Genomic DNA, 19,674 nt, shown 5'->3' with positions numbered 1-19,674 from the left:
GAGCAAAGGAAGAGGAGGAAACACCCAGGGCACTTGAGGCCTCAGGTCTGCAAGGTGCAAGAGGCTGAGCTGCCTGCCGCCTCCTGCAGCAGCACCTCCGGGCCCCCAGACTTTGCACTGAGACTGTCAGCCACAGGCTGGTGCAGACTCCACGGTTAGGCAGCCCCAGATGTTCGAACGTATTCTGTGCTGAGCCAAAGTCATCCACAGTTACTTCTACCCACAGGCCCAGTGCCAGCCCCCACGTGACCCCTTCCTGTGGCTGCCCGCTAACACCTGAGGGTGGCATCCCCTGCCTCCTAGCTGCCCTTCCACATTTCCTTCCATTCTTTTGACCCCTGTCCAGCAGACACTCTTCTCTGGATACAATAATTCGTCTTGCCGCATCCCAGGGACAGTCTTGACTTGCATAAGGAGGCCAGGACCCCTGCCTTCCTAGACCTGGACACTGCACCCCCATCACACACGGAAGGCCACAAACAGCAGTGGCTGAAACCTGTCCTCAGCCCTTGCAAAAAGGCAAACAAAACATACTTTCAACTGCAACATGAGACTCTACGTTTCTCCCTGTTATATTTTGTCTCACTATGCTCGTCCCTTAGGGTACACGTGGGCCGTGTGTTCATCCACATCACTAATAGAAACAGGAGGCCAGGGCGGGCTGCAGCACGTGCCAGGCACTGTGCCTCAGGAGCTTCTGCATCAGAGGTGGCTCCAGGGAGCTCTAATCTGTCCCTCTCACTTGGGGGCCAGCACCTCCCACAAGGCAAGGCACTAGGAGGACTCTGTCGCTCCTCGATCTCTGGGTTGCCCAAACAGAGCAAAACAAACCAAAACAGAGACATTGGTGCTAGGACTCTCCCCACTCAGACTAAAGAACCAGGTTTCCCCATGCTCCATAATACAAAATGCAAAACCCAGAGCAATAGACAATTAGGACTCCAGAGCCCTCTGTGAGCCCTCTGAGATGAGGCTCCACAGACACCCAGCCAGGATAAAGGACTCAGCCATCCTCAGTCTCCCATAAAGGTTCTGGAGACCCACTGCCAGCTAAAACCGGGCTCCTGTACTCACTGCTCTTGTCTAAGGGCACATAGGAAGCTATTTTAGGGAGATATCAAAAACAGTATACCACCGAAAGCGATCTACAAATTCAACGCAATCCCCATCAAAATACAAATGACATTCTTCACAGGAATAGAAAAAAATCAATCCTAGCCAGGCATGGTGGCTAACACCTAATAATCCCAGCACTTTGGGAGGCCAAGACAGATGAATAACTTGAGCTCAGGAGTTTGAAACCAGCTTGGAAAACATGGCAAAACCTCATCTCTACAAAAAATACAAAAATTAGCCTGGCATGGTGGGGCACCCCTATAGTCCCAGCTACTTGGGAGGCTGAGGCAGGAGGATCACTTGAGCTGTAACTGCACCACTGCACTCCAGCCTGGGCAACAGGGGGAGAACCTGTCTCAAAACAAAACAAAACCAACAAACAAAACAACAACAACAAAAATGAGCAAAACAATCCTAAAATGCATATGGAACCACAAAAGATCCCAAATAGCCAAAGCAATCTTTTTTTTTTTTTTTTTTTTTTTTTTTTTAAGACAGAGTCTCACTCTGTCACCCAGGCTGGAGTGCAGTGGTGCAATCTTGGCTCACTGCAAGCTCTGCCTTCTAAGTTTATGCCATTCTACTGCCTCAGCCTCCTGAGTAGCTGGGACTACAGGCGCCCACCAGCACACCCAACTAATTTTTTGTATTTTTAGTAGAGATGGGGTTTCACCGTGTTTAGCCAGGATACTCTCGATCTCCTGACCTCATGATCCACCCGCCTTGGCCTCCCAAAGTGCTGGGATTACAGAAGTGAGCCACTGCACCTGGCCAGCCAAAGCAATCTTGAGCAAAGCCAGAGGCATTACACTACACAACTTCAAAATATATGACAGAGCTACAATCACCAAAACAGCATGGTACTGGCATAAAAAAACACATAGATCAATGGAACAGAATAGAGAACACAGAAATAAATTGATATACTTGCAGCCAAATGATTTTTGACAAAGGTGCCAAGAACACACAATGGAAACCACCGAAGTGTCTATCAACCAATGAATGAGTAAAGGAAATGTGGTACATATGCACAATGGAATACTATTCTGCCATTAAAAAGAATGAAATGCTGTCATTTGTGGCAACATGAACCAGCCTGTAGGCATTATATTAAGTGAAATAAGCTAGGCACAGAAAGACAAATGTCACAAGATCTCACCCATATGTGGAATCTAGAGAAGGGGAGATCATAGAAGCAGCAAGTAGAACAGTGGTTACCAGAAGAGGGAGGGGCCAGGGGCAGACAGGGAGATACTGGTCAGTGAGCACAAAGTGACAGTGGGAGGAATAAGCTCTGCTGTGCTACTACTGTACAGTAGGGTGACTGGGGTTAACAGTACTGCTTTGTGTATTTCAAAATAGCTAGAAGAGAGGATTTTGCATGTTCTCACCACAAAGAAAAGATGAATGTTTGAGATAATGGAAATGCTAAATACTCTGACTTGATTTTTATACGATATACACATGTATCGAAACATCACACTTTACCCCATAAATATGTACAATAATTATGTGTCAGTAAAAACAAACAAAAAAGTAAAAAACAAAACAAAGCAGCAGCCACAGACAGGGTCAGGCATGCCACCACCCTGCACACACACAATCCTATTAATATCTACAAACCCATCTTCCACTCCAGGTTCCAGAACCTGCTCACCCCACCCAGTTCTCCCAAACACACGATTCGGAATCCCACCTGTGCTGTGGTCAGTATCAGCAAGGCCACATTCACAGCCAACAGCATCAATCACCTATCCCCATTGTCCTCTGGTGTCCCCAATTCCTTCTGAGTCAGCTCTGGGCTCAGACCCCCTCTCATCCACTCTTCTCCCTTGACATCCTTCTGAGTCCTCCATCCCTCCATCTCCCCTGCTTCCTCCACCATTCAGAAACGGAATGATGGACAAAGGCCCCCTGCTCTCCTTCCTGCAGACCACAGCGTCATGGAGGTGCTCTCCTTTGGCTGAGCCATGTCTCCTCTCATGAGTCCCCCCTTCCCTCCCTGTCCACCAGGCAGACCATGGCAAGACCACACGCAACTGTCACCTCTTATGTCACAAGGTGACTGCCACTTGCTTGGGAAAATCCAGTCCTAGAGACTCCCAGCACAGAGCTCTTATCCCTGCAAAATCCTCCTCAGCAGCCTTTGCCGAAATAGTGCTGCAAAAAACAAATCTAGTGTTCTCATGACACCTGCAACCCAGATCTTAGTAAGTCACCAAACTTGGACTGGCCAAGAGGTCCCAGATTCCCCTTCCTTCCTTCCTGCGCCAGGAGCCACAATCCCACATCCACACTAAGGACACCTAAAGCCTGTACGTCCCTTTGGTTACGGATGCCCCTAAAAGCAAGAATCAAATTCAACGCCACGTGACACGGGCTGTCTCGCTTCAGCAGGCTGAACAGTGGATTCCAGTAGTTTGCTTCAAACTCTATCATCAATGTGTCTGTTCATCGTTATACCGTTTCTGAAGTGAGCTCCAATTTACACGCCAAACAAACCCCTGAGGACGCAGCAGGAGTAGAAACCAAAGGAGGAAGCACACTGCTCAGGGGGATCAGGCAACAGCCTCTCCCTGTGCGTTCCCGTTTCTCTCCGATTGTCTTTCTGGAAAAGCGTGGCCCAGCCGCAGAGACAGCCAACCGTGAGGGTTTCTGTGAAGCCTCAGCCTCAACAGCAGCCCCTCCCCCCACACCTCCCTTGCGGCTCTTACCTGATATTTTGACTGGACTTTGAAAGCTGGGTTGAATTTTATGTACATTATCATTTTTTAACACCTGATCCAGAGGAGATCTTTCGAAGAAAGTGAGCACAACTTCTGATCTAGAATACTGGGGAGAAATACAGGGATTACTAAACATGAACAACCTCCGTATGTTGGCCCTGTCTGTCTACCAAGAGAGGGGCCCTGCTTGTCCGCAGAGGTGGCCCGTGTGATGCAAACGCCCCGGGAATGTCCAGATGCTCCCATGGCTGGCCGCAGGGGCGGGGCTGCCATCACTGCACAGCCCTCATGTGCTCATGACCCAGGCAGCGGGAAGGCAAGGCCTCAGCGACCGAGGTGGTGGAGGGAATCATGGCTCCGATGTGCCAGTTTCACTCATGCCTCCCTCCATCTATAGTCCACTGTAGGCTGTGTCCATTCTCCCCATTTGCCAGAAAGAAACGGAAGCTGCCAGGAGCTAAGGAGGTCTGCCTGGCGCTCGAGTCCAGGTTTTTAACCACCACTCACGACAAAGCCCACAGGCTTACGTGGAAAGGGAGCTGATGGTCAAATCCGTGTGCAACGTGCCTCACTGTGCTGACACCAACATTCCGCTTGGTTTCCACATGTCTGTTCTAAAATCCCCTGAGCGAGACGGGGGATTCTGAGCAGAGGCAGAAAGCAAAGTCCCCTGCAGCCAGAGAGGCCCCACGCCCGCCTACTCATGCCTCCTCGCATCCCTCATTTTCACTCTTTCCCCAGGGAGGAAATACCGGGGCCACTGGAGCCCACAAAAGCCTTCCTTCTCCTGATTACACCTGCACACCTCCATCCCCGTCCCCACCGCCTGGTACTTCCCGGGTGGGAACAACACGGCTAAGTGAGATGGAGCAAGCAAGTCAACTCTCTGGAGGGACGGCCAGCGCCTCCCACCTCCCTGCCCAGCCCGGGTCCTGGCCGCACTCACTTTACAGGGCATGCTTATGATCGTCTTCAGCAACTTCTCCACCTCGTTAAGCCTGGTCTCTATGTCGTGGGCTTCCTTTATGGCAACCAGTCCTAGAATTGAGACAGAAATGCTCAAAGTCAGAAAAGCACACCAGGAAATAGCTTCCCAATTCAATACACAACAGGTGCCCACGAACCGCCGGGGTCGTCCTCTGTGATGAGACGTCGGGAATGTTCATTCAGCCTTATGCACCTATAGCCCCATCCTGGAAGTCCTGCTCTAAGCCTCATGCAATGTTTCACCTACCCAGTGATCCGTTAAGTCTGTGCTGGAGTCGGTACTGTCAATCTGAAAAGGGGATAGGAGGTGTAAGACCCCTCCAAGTGGGGCAGCCTGGTAAACTCCATAATCACCCCGGTCACAGCCAGAGCTCAGCCCAGGGCGAATCAGGCCCCACTGCATGGTGGCTACAGCCAGGGGTGCTGGCCCAGGACCGCCCCACCCCCAATGACACAGGGAAGACTCACTCTGCCGGCCCCGGCTGCTCAGATCGCAGACCCCTGGAAATGGAGCCCCTGTTTAGACCAGTTATTTACATGCCACGTTCACAAGGAAAAAAGTCAGATCTCTGCCTGGAGAAAACCAAAGTGGACATGACTCATGCCACTTTCCAGGAATCTAAGCCTCTGCGATTCTCACAGTCACCACATGCCCGAGTGACCGTGAAGCAGTACAATATTTTATGTTTAAAATACCATAGCTGGAGGCATGAAGACGCAGGTGCTTTTCTATCTGCCCATGAGAAGCGCAGAGCAGAAGCCTTCCCATCACAGGTTCTATCCCTCAGCTTTGCAGGGATGGGGAAGTAGGTGCCCAAGGACACTGGCGTCTCCCCCACACTTGTGTGACTGAGGCTGATGCAAATGTGCCTGTGAGCGGCGATTAAACCACAAAGGCTTAAGTCCCAGAACTATTAATGGCAAAAACCGTGATTACTGCAATTACTTTTGCACCAACCTAGTATTACTGGTCATGGAGACTAGGTTTTTCAGAAGTTCTGGTCTGATTTTGTTTTACGGGGAAAAGCCTGTTCAGTTTTCAAGCAATTCATTGGATAGGTCTATAAAAGAGATAAAAATAATTTCTTTAACTTTCTGACTGAAATTAAGAGGTCCCAGAGCATAGAGTCCATGGAAACTCCCACCAGGGCTCCCCAGACATAGGTCAAAGGCACTTCTGAAAGAGTGGGCTACCGCAGGGGCACCCCCGTAACCGGGGTCAGTGGAGACCAGGAACCTTCTCCCCACTTCCTCAAGCACGTGCCAGGTGCCTCTTCGCCTGGCTCACCTGGAATCCCTGCTCGGCAGTGGGGCTGTCTGATCCTGCTCCCTCCACTGACCTCAGCCACACTGGCCCAGGCGGCCAGCTGTGCAGGGCACAAGGGTCCAAGAGGGGCAGGGTCCGTGGTCTATGACTCAGCCACTGGAGAACCCTGGGGCCTCTGTCCATGTGGCCTGTGCCTATGCCCAAAGGAAGGGACTAGATAACCCTCTGCCGTCTTCCCCAGCCTCACCCCACCTCCCCACGTGCCCGGGCAAGCAGAGTGGAGAAAGAAGAAAAAGAGAAAACAACAAAAGTACCAGACTCTCTGGATGCCTCCACCCCAAGCCCTGCATTCCCTGCATAGAATTTCAAATATTTATATACCGCAATTTACCTAGAATTTCAAATATTTATATACTACAAGAAGTATATATGCACCACTCTTTCAACCAAAATGCTCTGATCCCCTGCTTGCTAAGGGAAGTGTACCAAGGAAAAGACAGCCAGTTCAAAATTCTTAAAAAGTTGTTTTTAAAGAGAAGACAATTATATAACTCATTCCCACAAAGTGCTTCTTTATTCTAAGACAAGTAAAACTGCTGTTATATTTCAACTTTTATTACAGCTACAATACTAGTTTTCGGTTGATCAAATGAATGACACAGTAGTTGTATTCACTTTACAAGATTGGCTTCTTGCATAGTCAATGTATCCAGCATATGTATACCCATTTCATAGGACAGAAAGCACGATCTAACCATTTACAGGTATTACACAGGTTTATAATGCTTGTATCTTTGCTTTGCTGACATATCTTTGGCTACATCTTTGATTTAATTAATGTGCAGCTCTTGGTTGGGTTGATAACCTCCAAGGGTAACATTAGGGAGATAAATATATTTTGCGGTACACTGATCTCCTTTTAGTATGGCCAAACTTAGCAAATAAGAACATGATGCCTAATTAAATATGAATTTCAGATAAACAATGGATAATGCAATAGCAGGGACAGACTTACACTAAAAACATACTTGCTGTTTATTTGACATTCAAACTTAACTTTGAGTCTGGTATTTTATCTGTCTACGCTATCTTCTTTATGACCCATCTTCCAGACTGAACTACAGAAAGGCAAGTGTACCTGGTCAGGCCTCTGGAAACTATGTTAGGATTTCAGCTGGGCATGCAGACCCTTCATGACCTGATCCTAGCCCACCTATCTCAGCAGCTCTGTGCCCTGTGAAACACACCCTTAAGCCAACCCCGAGAAACAGGGCCTCGCTGCCCAACAGCCTCTGGGCGAGCTGTCCGCCAGCCTCCTCCACCTCCAGGCTCACGATGGGGCAAAGCCCACTTAGGCAAAAGCCACCTGCTCTGTGACGATGGGACTGGGTCCTGCCTGTGGGCTCAGAAGGTCCACCCCACCTTCTACAGCCTCTTGCTCCTCTGCAATGACTGTGCCTTCACCTGGGGGTCTCCCCAGAGACTAGTGGGAGCCATAGGGCAGGAGGTACCTCAGGCTCATCTCCCTGTGACCAGCAACCAGCACAGTGTCTGGCCCACGCAAGGGATGCGATGTTCGTTGGCTGTGCTGGCAGAATACACTTGCGTCAGATGAGGCAGAAGTGGACAGGTGTTAGTCAGTCTTCTGTGTGTGCTCCAGCTGCCCTGGGGCAGCCCCCAGTCTCAGTCTTCAGCCTGACCCCAGGCAGAACCGACCAGCAGGCTCTTCGGTCACCAGCCTTGAAGGAGAGTCTCGAGGGCCAAGTGGCACTAAAACTGCTGAGCCACGCTGGTTTGATTTTATTTGTGGAAATGTGCAGAACCACATTGCTTCCCTTCACCTGTTTTTATGTTTCTGAATGGAAGCCAAGTTGTCTTCCTTGGCTATGTAAACATGCTTAACAGCCAAACAAAAGGAGTCTGATAAAATTTAGATGGAGAAAGTGAAGAGCTGGAATCCCTCCCTGCAAGCACAGAAATGATGGCTGCTTATTTTTTAAGCTCTAGGCTTTTAGTTAGGGGCACATCCATTATTTAATTCCCCATTCCAGCTCCCGGTGGCAACCAAGCTGGCAATGTGGATCACCTTTCTCAGGACACTGTGGTCCTTTCTCCACGGAGACAGTTCACCTGAATGACAACAAGCACTGGTCCTTTCCCCAGGAGGGGCCGCAGCTGATTCAAGAAGTGATGAATTCTGCTGCACTGACTGAAACCCACCTCACTGACAGCAGCACAGCTGGGCTGCGGCTGCTCCAGCTGCTGCCACCAGAGCTCCAGAGCACAGCAGCAAGAATGCAGAGCGGGGCGCCTTGAACCGCAAGGGCCTTCCCGCCCCCAGTGAAGACGTGGCACCAGCAAGAGACCACAGACAGCCTGGCCTTCTTAAAATGCCACAGCTCCCATTTCCCAACTCCCCTTCGATTGTTTTTAAAATGTTTTAAATACACTAAACGGATGGGTGTATTTAATGTGGAAGGAATACACTTTTTTTAAAAAAACTGTACAACTGTCCAGCGCAAAAATGAAAGAAATCTTCATCTTGCAATTCCTGATTGTTTCATACTCACTAAGGTCTCTCAGTTTCACAGCTGGAAACCTCAGACTCCTGCTGCCAGCATGCCAAATTACGAACACTCAAATGTATAAAGAAAAAGCTCTGAGCAGAATCCATGTTGAAAGACACTGCCTTATTCTCCAGGGACAGATGAGAAGAACTATGCGTTTAAGAAGTACTGCTTCCCCCGAAGCAAACTATTGTGTGCATCTGCGCTTCTTTCTATCCTGCCTGTTGTACTCTTCCTTTGTTACTCAAGTGCTTTGGCTTCCAATGGCTAGCGGAACTTCTCCAAATGTTGTCACCTGTTTACCATAAGCAACGATTTGAAAACTGGTTTTCAAAACTACACTTAATACAATAACAAGATTATCTAAAACTTTTGGTTTTTATATTCCAAATATTGTTGATGGCATGACAATTCTGTGGGGTTCCTGTCCGACTTAGCTTTACTGTCTGAGACCGCACGAATGAATCGCAGGCAGGTTGAGAGGGTTGCCTATTCTCCCAAGTGAGCCTTAAAACGGAAGCAGAGCCTCTTGATTCGGCTCTTTCAGGACTGGCCAGCAGGGGGCACGCGCACTCTGCGGAAAAACCACGATGGCCTTCACTGCAACGCACGCTTAAGGAAGTCAGCCTCAGAGCTCACAGCCCCGGAAACTATTCTAATTTCTGATAAAGAATCACTAACACAACTTTAACTTTTAAAATTTCATCCTACCCAATTTGTGACATCGGAATTTCATCTAGATGTAGCCAAACAATTAAGAATTTGAAACCAAAAAATTGGTAGCACGGTAAGTGGGCCAACTGGACACACATTTGGGGGCCAAGTATCAGCAGGTGTCTGCCAGCGTCACTTTTCTTCCTAAAGGAGTTTGGCCTCGAAAGTTGGAAACACAGCGTTGTATCTGTCAATTTGGGGATTAGCTGCTTTGTGCAAACACAAACACCTGATTTGTTCTTGGAATCAGAACGGAACGCACTGGAGTCAGCACAAAGATCTGACAGTGAGAGCCAACATTAACAAACGCGGCTTCTGAATCGCACAAACCTGGGTCCAGAGTCCTACTTTTTTGGGAAGTGGAGGCTTCGGGCTCAGCACTTGTGGTAACTGACCCAGCTTCCTCCAGGGAGGACCTTGGCCATCTGACCCTGGCGGGAGAGCTTCCTGCTGCTGCAATTCTGAAACTAAAGGCAGGACGCTGCTCGGGTGCGCGGGGAGGTCGAGCATTAAAGAGTGTCCACTACCCAAAGAACAAGCCTCTCTGAGTACTCAGAGGACACGTTCCCATACGCACACAACAGACAGCCCCGGGGAAATGCTCTGCAAAGTGAACTTTCAAACGGAGTCAAACCATAAATTACATGTATATTGTTTCTTTTCCATTTAACAAATGTGCCCATCAGCACACTACACAGATGCAGGGGTGAGGGGGGGCGCAGCCTCATCTTGTGTGCTGCACAGGAGACACATTCTTTAAAGGTTGAGTATAACATACATTTTGGAAACTAAATATCTCAAATGTTTTAGGAAAACCTTTAAAACTTCCTAAGTACCTGTTTTCTAAATAGGCAGTCAATACTGAAGAAGCAGCGAGCTAAGAACTGACTAGCGGGTTATTCGATGCATAACTAAGCATCCCAAGGAAGTTCTAACTGTCTGGGAACCTGAGGCTGCTCTTCACTCTCCGAGACTCACGCTTCCACCTGCGCAGTGTCATGCGGTGTAACTGTACAAGGAGAGCCAGCTTGCAGCTGTGCGGACACGAGGACAGAAGGCCTCCCTGCGCATCTCCACCCTGCGATGCACCAGGGGCGCCCAGCGGCTGGTCCAGTCACCTCTCCTCTACATCTTTCCAGGAGTGAAAAGCTGAGCTGAGAACGCAGGAGGAAGAGATGGAAGTGGCTGAGGAAAAACAGAACACCCGGAGGACCCAAGCTGGGGGCTGAGGGAAGCCTCTCTCCCTCCCTCTGCAGCAGCAGCTGCCTCCTGTACCTTCGGGGTGACTCCTAGAGTGAACGGGAAGGAAGTGTTTGACTTAACCTTACTGAGCTCTGCTCTGCTCTTCCCATAATCCTGCCTTCTCTAGGCCTTTTCATGATTCTTCCCACCAAAAGCCAAATCCCCTTCCTAAATTTTAGACTCAACATTCTCCAACAGCCATCCACTTAGCCAGTCCATCCTGCAGCATCACAGGTACCCAGCGGGGGCAGTCCACTCAGGCAGGAAAGACGCACTTTGTTCGCTCTTCCCAAAGCACCCACGGCTCCTCTTCCACCAGGCTGGGGATACCATGGCTAACAAGATGGGATCCCGGCCTCCCAGCACGTCATGCTAGCCAGGAGAGCCAACAGGAGGCAAACGCAGACCACAAAGTGTCCCCTACCTGGCAAATCCGGGTGCTAGGAGGATGCACAGCAGGGGCAGGAGGCGACCTGAAGGGTGAAGAGATATAAGGGTGAAAGGGGTTGTGGAAAGCGGGAGTGAGATGGGGAAGGTGAAGGGCAGGGGTGGGGAGAGCTGAGACCAGAAAAGGACAAGCAGGGTCTCACAAATCCTGTGAAAGGGTTTGCCCATGAGGGGCAAGGAGGCAATGGCTTCCCATAGAGGTTCTGGCCACAAGAACTCTGTGCACTTGGCAATTCTTATTTATTTATTTATATTTATTTATTTAATTAATTTTATTTTATTTTACTTTTTTGAGACAAAGTCTCACTCTTGTTGCCCAGGCTGGAGTGCAGTGGTGCGATCTCAGCTCACTGCAACCTCCGCTTCCAGGGTTCAAGCGATTCTCCTGCCTTAGCCTCCTGAGTAGCTGGGACTACAGGCATGCGCGCTACCATGCCTGGCTAATTTTTCTATCTTTAGTAGAAACGGGGTATCACCATGTTGGCCAGGCTGGTCTCAAATTCCTGACCTCAAGTGATCTACCTGCCTCGGCCTCCCAAAATGCTGGGATTACAGGCATGAGCCACCACAGCCAGCAATTCTTTCTTAGGATCAAGCCTGGATCTTAGGATCTTTCTTAGGCAATCCAAGCTTGGTCCACACCCAGCACCAATTCTAGTTTCTGGACCAGCAAGGCCACAGGCCCAGTCCGTAGGGATCCCACTGAAGTTCGGTGGCGACCCCCGCTTTGTGGGCTCTCTCTTTAGCCAGGGCAGGGGTATTCTCCCAGAGGGAATGGGGGGCCACACCCAGAAGAGGGTGGGCACATGAGTGGGCCGCTACTCTCAGGAGCCAGCCTCCAGCACTCACCCGCAGACCACTGTCATCAAGGGGACACAGCAAGTGCTGGGGCAAAGAGCAGAGGGTCCCAGAGCCAGCAGCCCATATGTGTCCGGCTTGGTGCCGGGCACTCTACAGATACTACTGCTTTCGGTACTCAAAACCACCCTGCATGCAGATATTATTACTGCTATAGCATCAACAGTGCACCCAAGGCTTGAGGAACCGAGCCACTTGCCTGGAGTGACATGCAGGTGGCAAAGCCAGCATCCAATCCCCTAACCCCACCTGTCTGGGTCTAAAGCCAGTGCTTTCAGCCTGAGCCTGACCTCTCCTATTAAGGCCTGGCCATGTTCCCAGGTGGAGGGATCCCTGAGCCTCACCCTTCTCACTGTAATTGAGCAGTGTCCCAGGTGGCTAACCCCTCCTACCATGACCCAGCTGTGTCTCAGGTGGGTGATCCAGCAATCTGGCAGGGCCTTGATCTTCTATGATGAGACTGAGAGCTGCCACCTGTCAAAGTCTGAACTGCAAGCTCTTCCCTCCCCCTGCATCCCCTATCCACCATGTGTTTTCTGCTGAGTCTACATTGCACATCAGCAAAGTTTCCTAAAAATGGGAAGAAACCCTTGCAGGTGTAAGTTGGTAAAAGAGCTATGTGGTCTGTCTCATGTCCCCACTCCCTGTGGGACGGGCCAAGAGGGGGCACGGCTAAAGGTGTCTGTCTGCAGAAGAATGTCACCACACGTGGTGTACGCTCAGCTCCTCTCGCCACCAAGCAGGGAGCTCAGATCAAGGTGCTCCTGAGCTGAGTCCCTGGCCTGTTCTGTGAGGAAGCTGCGCTTTTCAGTGCCAAATGCCACCGTGAAAGGCAGTAGCCCTGGAAGCAGGTCTGTCTGTGGAACTGTCCAGTCTCCAGCTGGGAAGTGATCTCAGGTGTCGCCTGCGGCCCAGGGGCTCAGTCTGAGATCTGTCGGGGGCAGCAAACCAAACGCAGCCCAGTGGCCATTTACGGAAAAGAGGATCCCAGGTACAGCAGGACGGGGGAAGCAGAAGGGGCGGCGGGGTTTGGGCTTGGGAAAGAAAAGCAAAGCAGAAGGAAGAAAGAGGAAGAGGAGGCTGCGTGAAGGTGGGTGGCCCCACGGGAGTCCTGGCAGGGCACCCCCAGTGCAGGGTGACTTGGTCAGGTCAAGAGAGTCAAAAATAGGTCTGTGAGTCAGAAAAGAAGATCCAAGTCCCTGAGAAGTGGAACTGCCCCTCTGGGTGGGCAGAACAGCGCAGGTGAATTCTGCATGGGGTGGAGCTGTGGTTGAAGGCAAAGCGCAGGCCCACCCAGCACCCCACTTGCAAGGGTCCACTGGGTGGGGCAGAGATGGTGCCTCTGTGACCCTGCTCTGCTGCCCGGGACTGGTGTGGCCCATGATCATTTTTTAGCCACTGTCACTAAGAAAGTAAACCCTGTGGCTTTGCAGTTGGCCATCGGGTAACACGGGATCCTCCCTTATCTTTCAGGGTAACACAGGGCTTCTCCCCTCACTGTCTACCTGAGAACAGCAAGAGCAGGTTCAGGCCATGGGATCAAAGCACGCATCTTCCTAGAGCTCTCAGGGATGTGGGAGTCTGGTGGTCGCATCTGTGTCCAGCCCTTTTCTGGTAATGTCCCAGATGCCAGTCCCCTGGTACTCAGATCTCAAGTCTAAGAAGACAGTCTCCTAGCATGCAGGTAAGATGAACGTCTTTGGTGACAAAGGTGAGCACAGGGAGGTACATTAGTACCCCATGGGCTCGTGGGCTCGTGATCATGGCCTTACTAAAAGAAAATGCTAAAATGCCACCTCCCAAGCCACCTCCTCCCCCATGCCAGTTCCTCCTGCCGACTCCCCCATGGCAGCAAATGGCAATCCTGCCAGTCCAGCACCTCAGGCTGAAAACTCTGGGGTCATCCGCACACTCCTCCGCACCCCACGTCTGGCCTTGCAGTGCCCCTGTGACTCCCCCTCAATACAAATCAGCGTTTGCTCACTTCTCCCACCTGTTCTGCTGCACCACGCCCCAGCACCTGCCTCCCCGCCTCCCCTACTCTTTCTCAGGACAGCAGCCCGAGTTGGAGTCAGGCCAAATCACGTCTCTGCTCAGAGCCCTCTCTGAATAACAGCCCAAATGTGACCACGACCTGCCTCTCTCCCTTCTTGACCAACACTCTCCACACCAGCCACTACACCTCCTCACACCCCAAATCCACCAGGCACACGCCGGCCTCAGTGCCTTTGCACCTGCTCTTCCACTGCCTAGAATCGACTTCCCCAGGCACCCAATGGCTTGATCCCCACTTTCCTTCAGTTCTCTATTCAAAGGTCACTTGTCCTTGATCACCCTGTCTAAATGCAAAACCCCTCCACTGCTCCTGCAAGTCGGAGCCCCTTTCTTTGCTTACTTATTTTTTCTTTTGAACATGTATCACTCTCTAATATATTTTGCTACTTGTTTATCTTGTTTACTATTGGATTTCTCCCAACCAGAATATAAGAATCATGAGGACAGGGATGTTCTCGGTCTCTTGTTCACTGTTGTGCCACCATCAGCTACACATGTGGTAGGCACTATGCAGATATTTGACGGAATAAATGTAAAACCAAAATGTTGATAGTACAGCCACCAAGCATCAAAGATCACCTGACTACTCAGGAACACAATCTGCTGCTGCAGTGGCGACCTGGTTGACTCAGACATCACAAAGCCTGAAACTATAGAAACAATGATCAAAAAAGTCCAGGAGCCTCAAACTGCCAATAAGGAAATTCAACATGCTTATGTTTTAAAGCATAAACTTTCCTAGGTGTGAGATGTAAATAAAGGGTAACCCTGAACCATGTTAGGGATCACACAGAGAGGATTTAAATGAAAGACGGGCGCACCGGAAAACAGAAGAACGGAACACCTTGGTAACCTGGCGACAATACCCCCAGGAAACAGCCAGCTCCCTCCCCTAGGGCTGGGGTACAAGAAAGGGAGAGGGGGCATCTCCAATCCAGATGGAGAAGAAGGTCGGGTGGGAGAGCGGGAGTGCGAGGAAAGGGGCTAGAGGACAGAAGCTGGGCAAGTCCTGAGGTCAGCCTGGTCCGACCTCACCCAAACAGAAGGCCAGGAGAGTGCACTAGTGAGCACTTTGCCTCCACCCCAGGCAGGGTTGACACATCCCTGCAGATGTGGCACTGTGACACATACAAGGCCCAGGGATGGCCTCCAAGCACCACTCCACAGTGTGTGTGCAGAGAGAGAAAAAGCACATTCACCCCCACCGCAATAGTCAAGGGACAAAGAAAAGGGTTCAGCATCCCTTTAATTGCTAGCAGATTCAAAGCTGCAAGCGGGGCCAAGGCTCCCGCACCCTCCAAGGGCGTGCAGTCAGACACTTCCAAGAGTCACCAGCCCACTGCCAACAGAAGCTCAGAAATCCAGATTTCCTCACAAATCTCTTAAATGGAACTAGAGAATGCAAATCTAACTCATCCCAGAAACAGTTCAATACATGTAAACTGGGGAATCTGATAGGGAATTATGCAGAGAAGAGCTGGCATTGCAGCACAGCAGAGCACACACACCTGGCTGCCTTTTGTGTTGATAGTTTGTATATCCAGACAATCTTTTTATGCAAATAATAAATCTGCATGGAAATAAGGTGCAATCTGCTCTTACATTACTGGGATATATTTTACTTGGTGAACAATTTCCCTGGACTTAAAAGGATCAAAGAAAGGGAAAGGACTTTCCTGGCGCTGCACAACAAAACCTAGGTGTGCTGGGCAGGGACCGGCTAACTGTCCCTCAGAAAACCAAGGACTAGAATGGAGGCAGGGCTTACGGTCCTGGCTCTGGTCCCAGGCTCCCCTCTTCACCCTCTCCAGGGGGAGCCAGACTGTCCCCAGCAGAGGCAGCAGCTCCAACAGTTCCATGGTGTGCTGTTAGAATGCCCTTTACACCCAGCCGCTGGGCCTCACACTCACCACCCACCAGCCCTGCCACCATCACTCTGACCCCTATTTCTGATCTGTGTTCCCCTTGAGGTACTTGGAGGTAGCTATCATATCCCTTCTGAGTCTTTTCTCCGCGGTAATCTCTCGCGTCTTTAACCTTTCTTCACTCTTTGGACACACTGTTGCGTGTCCACACACCTTGTGACCGCATAACGGACCCAGCACAACTCAGGTGAGAGCAAAAGAGGCGGAGTCAGCGTGTGTGCGGCGCAAGTGGAGTTCCTCACACGCCCCTCCCTCCTGCTCCAGGTGAGCTGTTTCCACCCGCGTGGATGCGAAACCACACCCTCTTTCCACCGTCTGGCCCAACCCCTGCCAGAAGCGGCTGATGCGATGGTAAGGATGACAACTGGCATTTATGGAGAAGCTGCTCTTGTTAGACCCTCTACCATGCCTTTCAGTCCTCACAAACGTCAGAGACCACAGGTAGAAAGCTATAGGTGGGGAGTCCCACGGGGAGCCCGCTGCAACCAGCCTGCCTGGGGTCACGGAGCTCAGACGCCTGACCACAGTGAGGCTCAAGGACTCCAGTGTGTTTAAGCCTCGTTCCAGGAAAGGTTATTGAATAAACCGCTGTTCCTTCACGATGCTTTCCTGATTTGGGCATTCATTTCTTAAATTTAAAATATCATAACAAACAGCAAATCCAAAGAAAACTGCTTCGATGCTTGAAATAACACCCAACTGTCTGGAGAACAGCTATGAATGTGAGGCTCTGGGGAGCAGAGGGAAGCCTGAAGGGCGGGCCTTCTCGCTCAGGGCCCCGACTGGCTGGCTGTGGGAGCCCTTCCAAAGGATGTGTCATGAGAACCGAGCTAATTATCCACGTAATTCACACACTGGGGTTGGGGCCATCACCAGGGAAAAGCAGAGGTTATCTCAAGACCGCAGCCAGACAGCAGGCTGGGGAGACTCCGACGGGCCACCCTCTGCTTCAGTAACTTGGCCCCAGGCTTTCAGGAGGTCTCCGCTTAGAGAAGGATTGAAGGAAGGCTGCTGGGCCACTGTCCCCATGCTCGGAGCTACAGGTGGTCACACGTGTCCGGCGGGGGGTACAGGGGTGCTGCTCGGACGTCCTCCAGTCTTCCCGCCCCTTCTACTCTCCTGGCCCTCCCAGGCGGCCCCCCTCCCCGGCCTGCTCCCTCCACCCCGCATTCTTCCCGTCTCAACGCCAGCCCCTCTCTCTTGCGTCCTCCCCGCTTCCACCCCCTCAGCTTGGCCTCCAAAAGAAAGCTCGGGCAGAGCCGTAGGAAAAGGGAAGCCACCGCGGGTTCTGAAAACAAGAATTCCCGCGAGCCAGGACGGTCACAAGGCCGGGGAGGAGGCGGCGCAGCTGATCAAACTCGAATGGGGACCAGCCCTGGTCGCGGTGCGGGGGGGCCCTGGCTGTCCGCGGCAGCCGCGGGCGGGGCGGCCCCTCCGAGGAGGGACGGAAGGGCTGCGTGGCACCTCGTGCTCGAAGACCAGGGGTGCGCCCTCCGCGGGGAGAACTCAGGGGCGGCTGCCAGACCCGACGCGACCCCCGGCTAGGACCCTGCAGTTAACTGCTCCCAGACGCCTTCCCAGTGCGCCCGCCCGCCCGCCGGCCCGCCGGCCCTCGGGAGGTACTGGGCAGGGGCTAGGGCCGGGCTGACCCTGGGAGCCGCTCAGCCCCTGGCGCCCCCGCCCTCCTCGGAAGTGACTCGTCCTCGGGGAGAGTCCGGCGCCCGCCCTGCCGGCCTCGGCCCCTTTCCCGCCCCATTTGGCTCCTCCGCCGGGGGCGCCCCCAGGCCGGGCAGGCCGGCTCCCCGTCCCCCTAACCCCGCCGCCCGGGCACCCCTCGTCTGCGGGCGCGGGGTCCAAGTGTGCCCTGTCCAGCGTGGGCAGGAGGGAGAAGTCGCAATCTCGGTTGAAGTCTCTCCCCGCCTCCTTCGTGCACTTCAAGGTAGCCTCGGCCCCGCGCCCCTCCCGCGTCCCCGGCCCCGCACCTTGCCGCAGCGGCCCCCGCGCCAGCTCCGACCGGTCCTCGGGGAAGGCGTCGCGCAGGCGCTGCCACAGGCGACCCAGGTCCGCGAGGCTGCGATGCAGGTAGAGCACGCTGCGGTCCGACCACTCCGTGCGGATCTCGAAGAACTCCTCCTCGTCGCCGCGCCGGCTGACGATGAGCCTGCGGATGCCGTTCACCCAGCAGCCACGCACGAACATGTTCACGAGCGACGTGCCCTCAAACACCGCCGAGGCCATGTCGCACGCATGCCCCCTCCAAGGGCGCCCCGGCCCCGCCGCCCGCCCGGCCGCAGGAGGCGCGCCCTGGCCGGGGTCGTCCCGGGTACGTCCGTGGCCGGGGTAGTCCGGGGCGCGTCGGGGGCAGGAGTCGTCCGCGGTGCGTCCGGGCCCGGGGTCGTCCGGGGTCGGCCCGGCACTCCAGGAGGCTGCGTGCGGCCCGCGTTCGGGGCGGCGCGGCGGCGAGTGGCTCGGGCCGGCCGGGCGCGGCTTTATAAGGCGCTTCCCATCGCGGGCGGCGCGGTAGTCGACGTCGAGGCCAGGCCGCGTCCGCCTCCCGCCCGCCTCCCGCGGAACGGGCGCCGCGGGCCGCCCTGGAAAGGAAGAGGTCTGGCTGGCCGCGCCCCCGCCGCCTCCGCAGAGACCGCGCTGCTGCGGCCACGGGAACCCCCGGAGCCGAGAGCGGGGCCGAGCCCCGAGCGCCCGCCCCCGCCTCGCGCCCCCCGCGCCTCCTCCCTCGCGGCCCCGGAGCCGCAGGTCGGTGACTGGACCAGCCGGGAAGGGAGGCGGGGCGGGCCCTGCCTGCCAGGCGCTCGGCGCCGACTTTTTTCTCTTTCCGTTTCGCGATCCTCGGGACCTCCCAGGGCTGGGAGCTGCGCGCCCCACCCGGCCCGCAAGGGGATGGCAACTACCGGGGGTCCGGAGGCGGGGCTGCGAGTGTCGGGGCGGGCGGCGCGGGCTGGGCCGAGCGCCGCCCCGACCAGGGCCCAGGCCAGGCCGGCCCGCCCCGGGTCCCCTCCGTGCCCCGCGTCCCCTCCGTGCCCTGCGTCCTTGCCCTCGCGTCCCCGCCCCGCGTCCTCCCGCGCATTCCGGTCATGCCTCAGCCGCCCCAAGGCCCGGGACGCGGCCGGACAGACCGCGGGGCAGCCCTCGGAGAAGTCGGAAGAGGGGAGAAAACAGGGATGAGAAGGTCTCCTGGGAAAGAGCGCCCTGGGAAGCCGGACGCCGTGGGTGCGCTTGAGGGGCCTCAGGAGTGGACTTGGGGAAACCACCCGCCCTGAAAACTGACTCAGCGGCGCGTTACTGAGGCGGTTCCTGTTGGAAGAGAATTAATAGCACTTGAGAATTACAAGTTAGTTCCAGAAATGAATCCAGTGACCTTACAGCGTGTAGGCAGGGGTGGGAGAGCCAGGGCGAGCCCCTCACCTCACCCCACCCCCGCCCCGGCAGCGCTCTGGAAAGCCTCTTAAAGCCCAGCCCTGTGCAGAAACGTTGGAGGCCCAAGGCAGGTGGCCTGCCTGGACTCAGTCCCGACCCAGATGTCCACCCAGGTCCCTACCATTCGGTCCCACCTGCCTTGACTCAGTCCCGACCCGGATGACCCTCACCACCACGACCAGCTTTTATTCCGACTGTGCCGGTGACTTGCAGATAGCGTAGCTTCAAAGTTCTTCACCTGGTCTGGGACGGTGAACAGGTCAAGATGGAGAGTGTCAAGAGACTTTTGCTTTGTCTATGATGTTCTTATATACATTTGTTAATTAAATGAACGC

The 19,674-nt window shown here is 53.5% G+C and overlaps 1 protein-coding gene across 1 annotated transcript in view; it reads right to left on the bottom strand.

Annotated features, from left to right (window-relative positions):
• The window catches only part of LOC105487330 (PX domain containing 1), a 29,622-nt gene extending 11,410 nt beyond the window's left edge, over nt 1–18,212 (bottom strand). Inside the window, exons 1-3 of the mRNA XM_011750783.3 lie at nt 17,887–18,212; nt 4,789–4,880; nt 3,831–3,948 (exon numbers count right to left, since the gene is read on the bottom strand). Coding sequence (XP_011749085.1) covers nt 3,831–3,948; nt 4,789–4,880; nt 17,887–18,142 — 466 coding nt within the window. The 5' untranslated portion in view covers nt 18,143–18,212. The remainder of the gene's footprint in view (nt 1–3,830; nt 3,949–4,788; nt 4,881–17,886) is intronic.
• Nucleotides 18,213–19,674: the final 1,462 nt, after the last annotated feature.

The sequence above is a fragment of the Macaca nemestrina genome, chromosome 5 (genome assembly GCF_043159975.1).
Source record: "Macaca nemestrina isolate mMacNem1 chromosome 5, mMacNem.hap1, whole genome shotgun sequence".
Taxonomy (NCBI): Eukaryota; Metazoa; Chordata; class Mammalia; order Primates; family Cercopithecidae; genus Macaca; species Macaca nemestrina.
The sequence above is the reverse complement of the archived record's forward strand: the minus strand, read 5'-3'. Positions and strand labels throughout refer to the sequence as shown.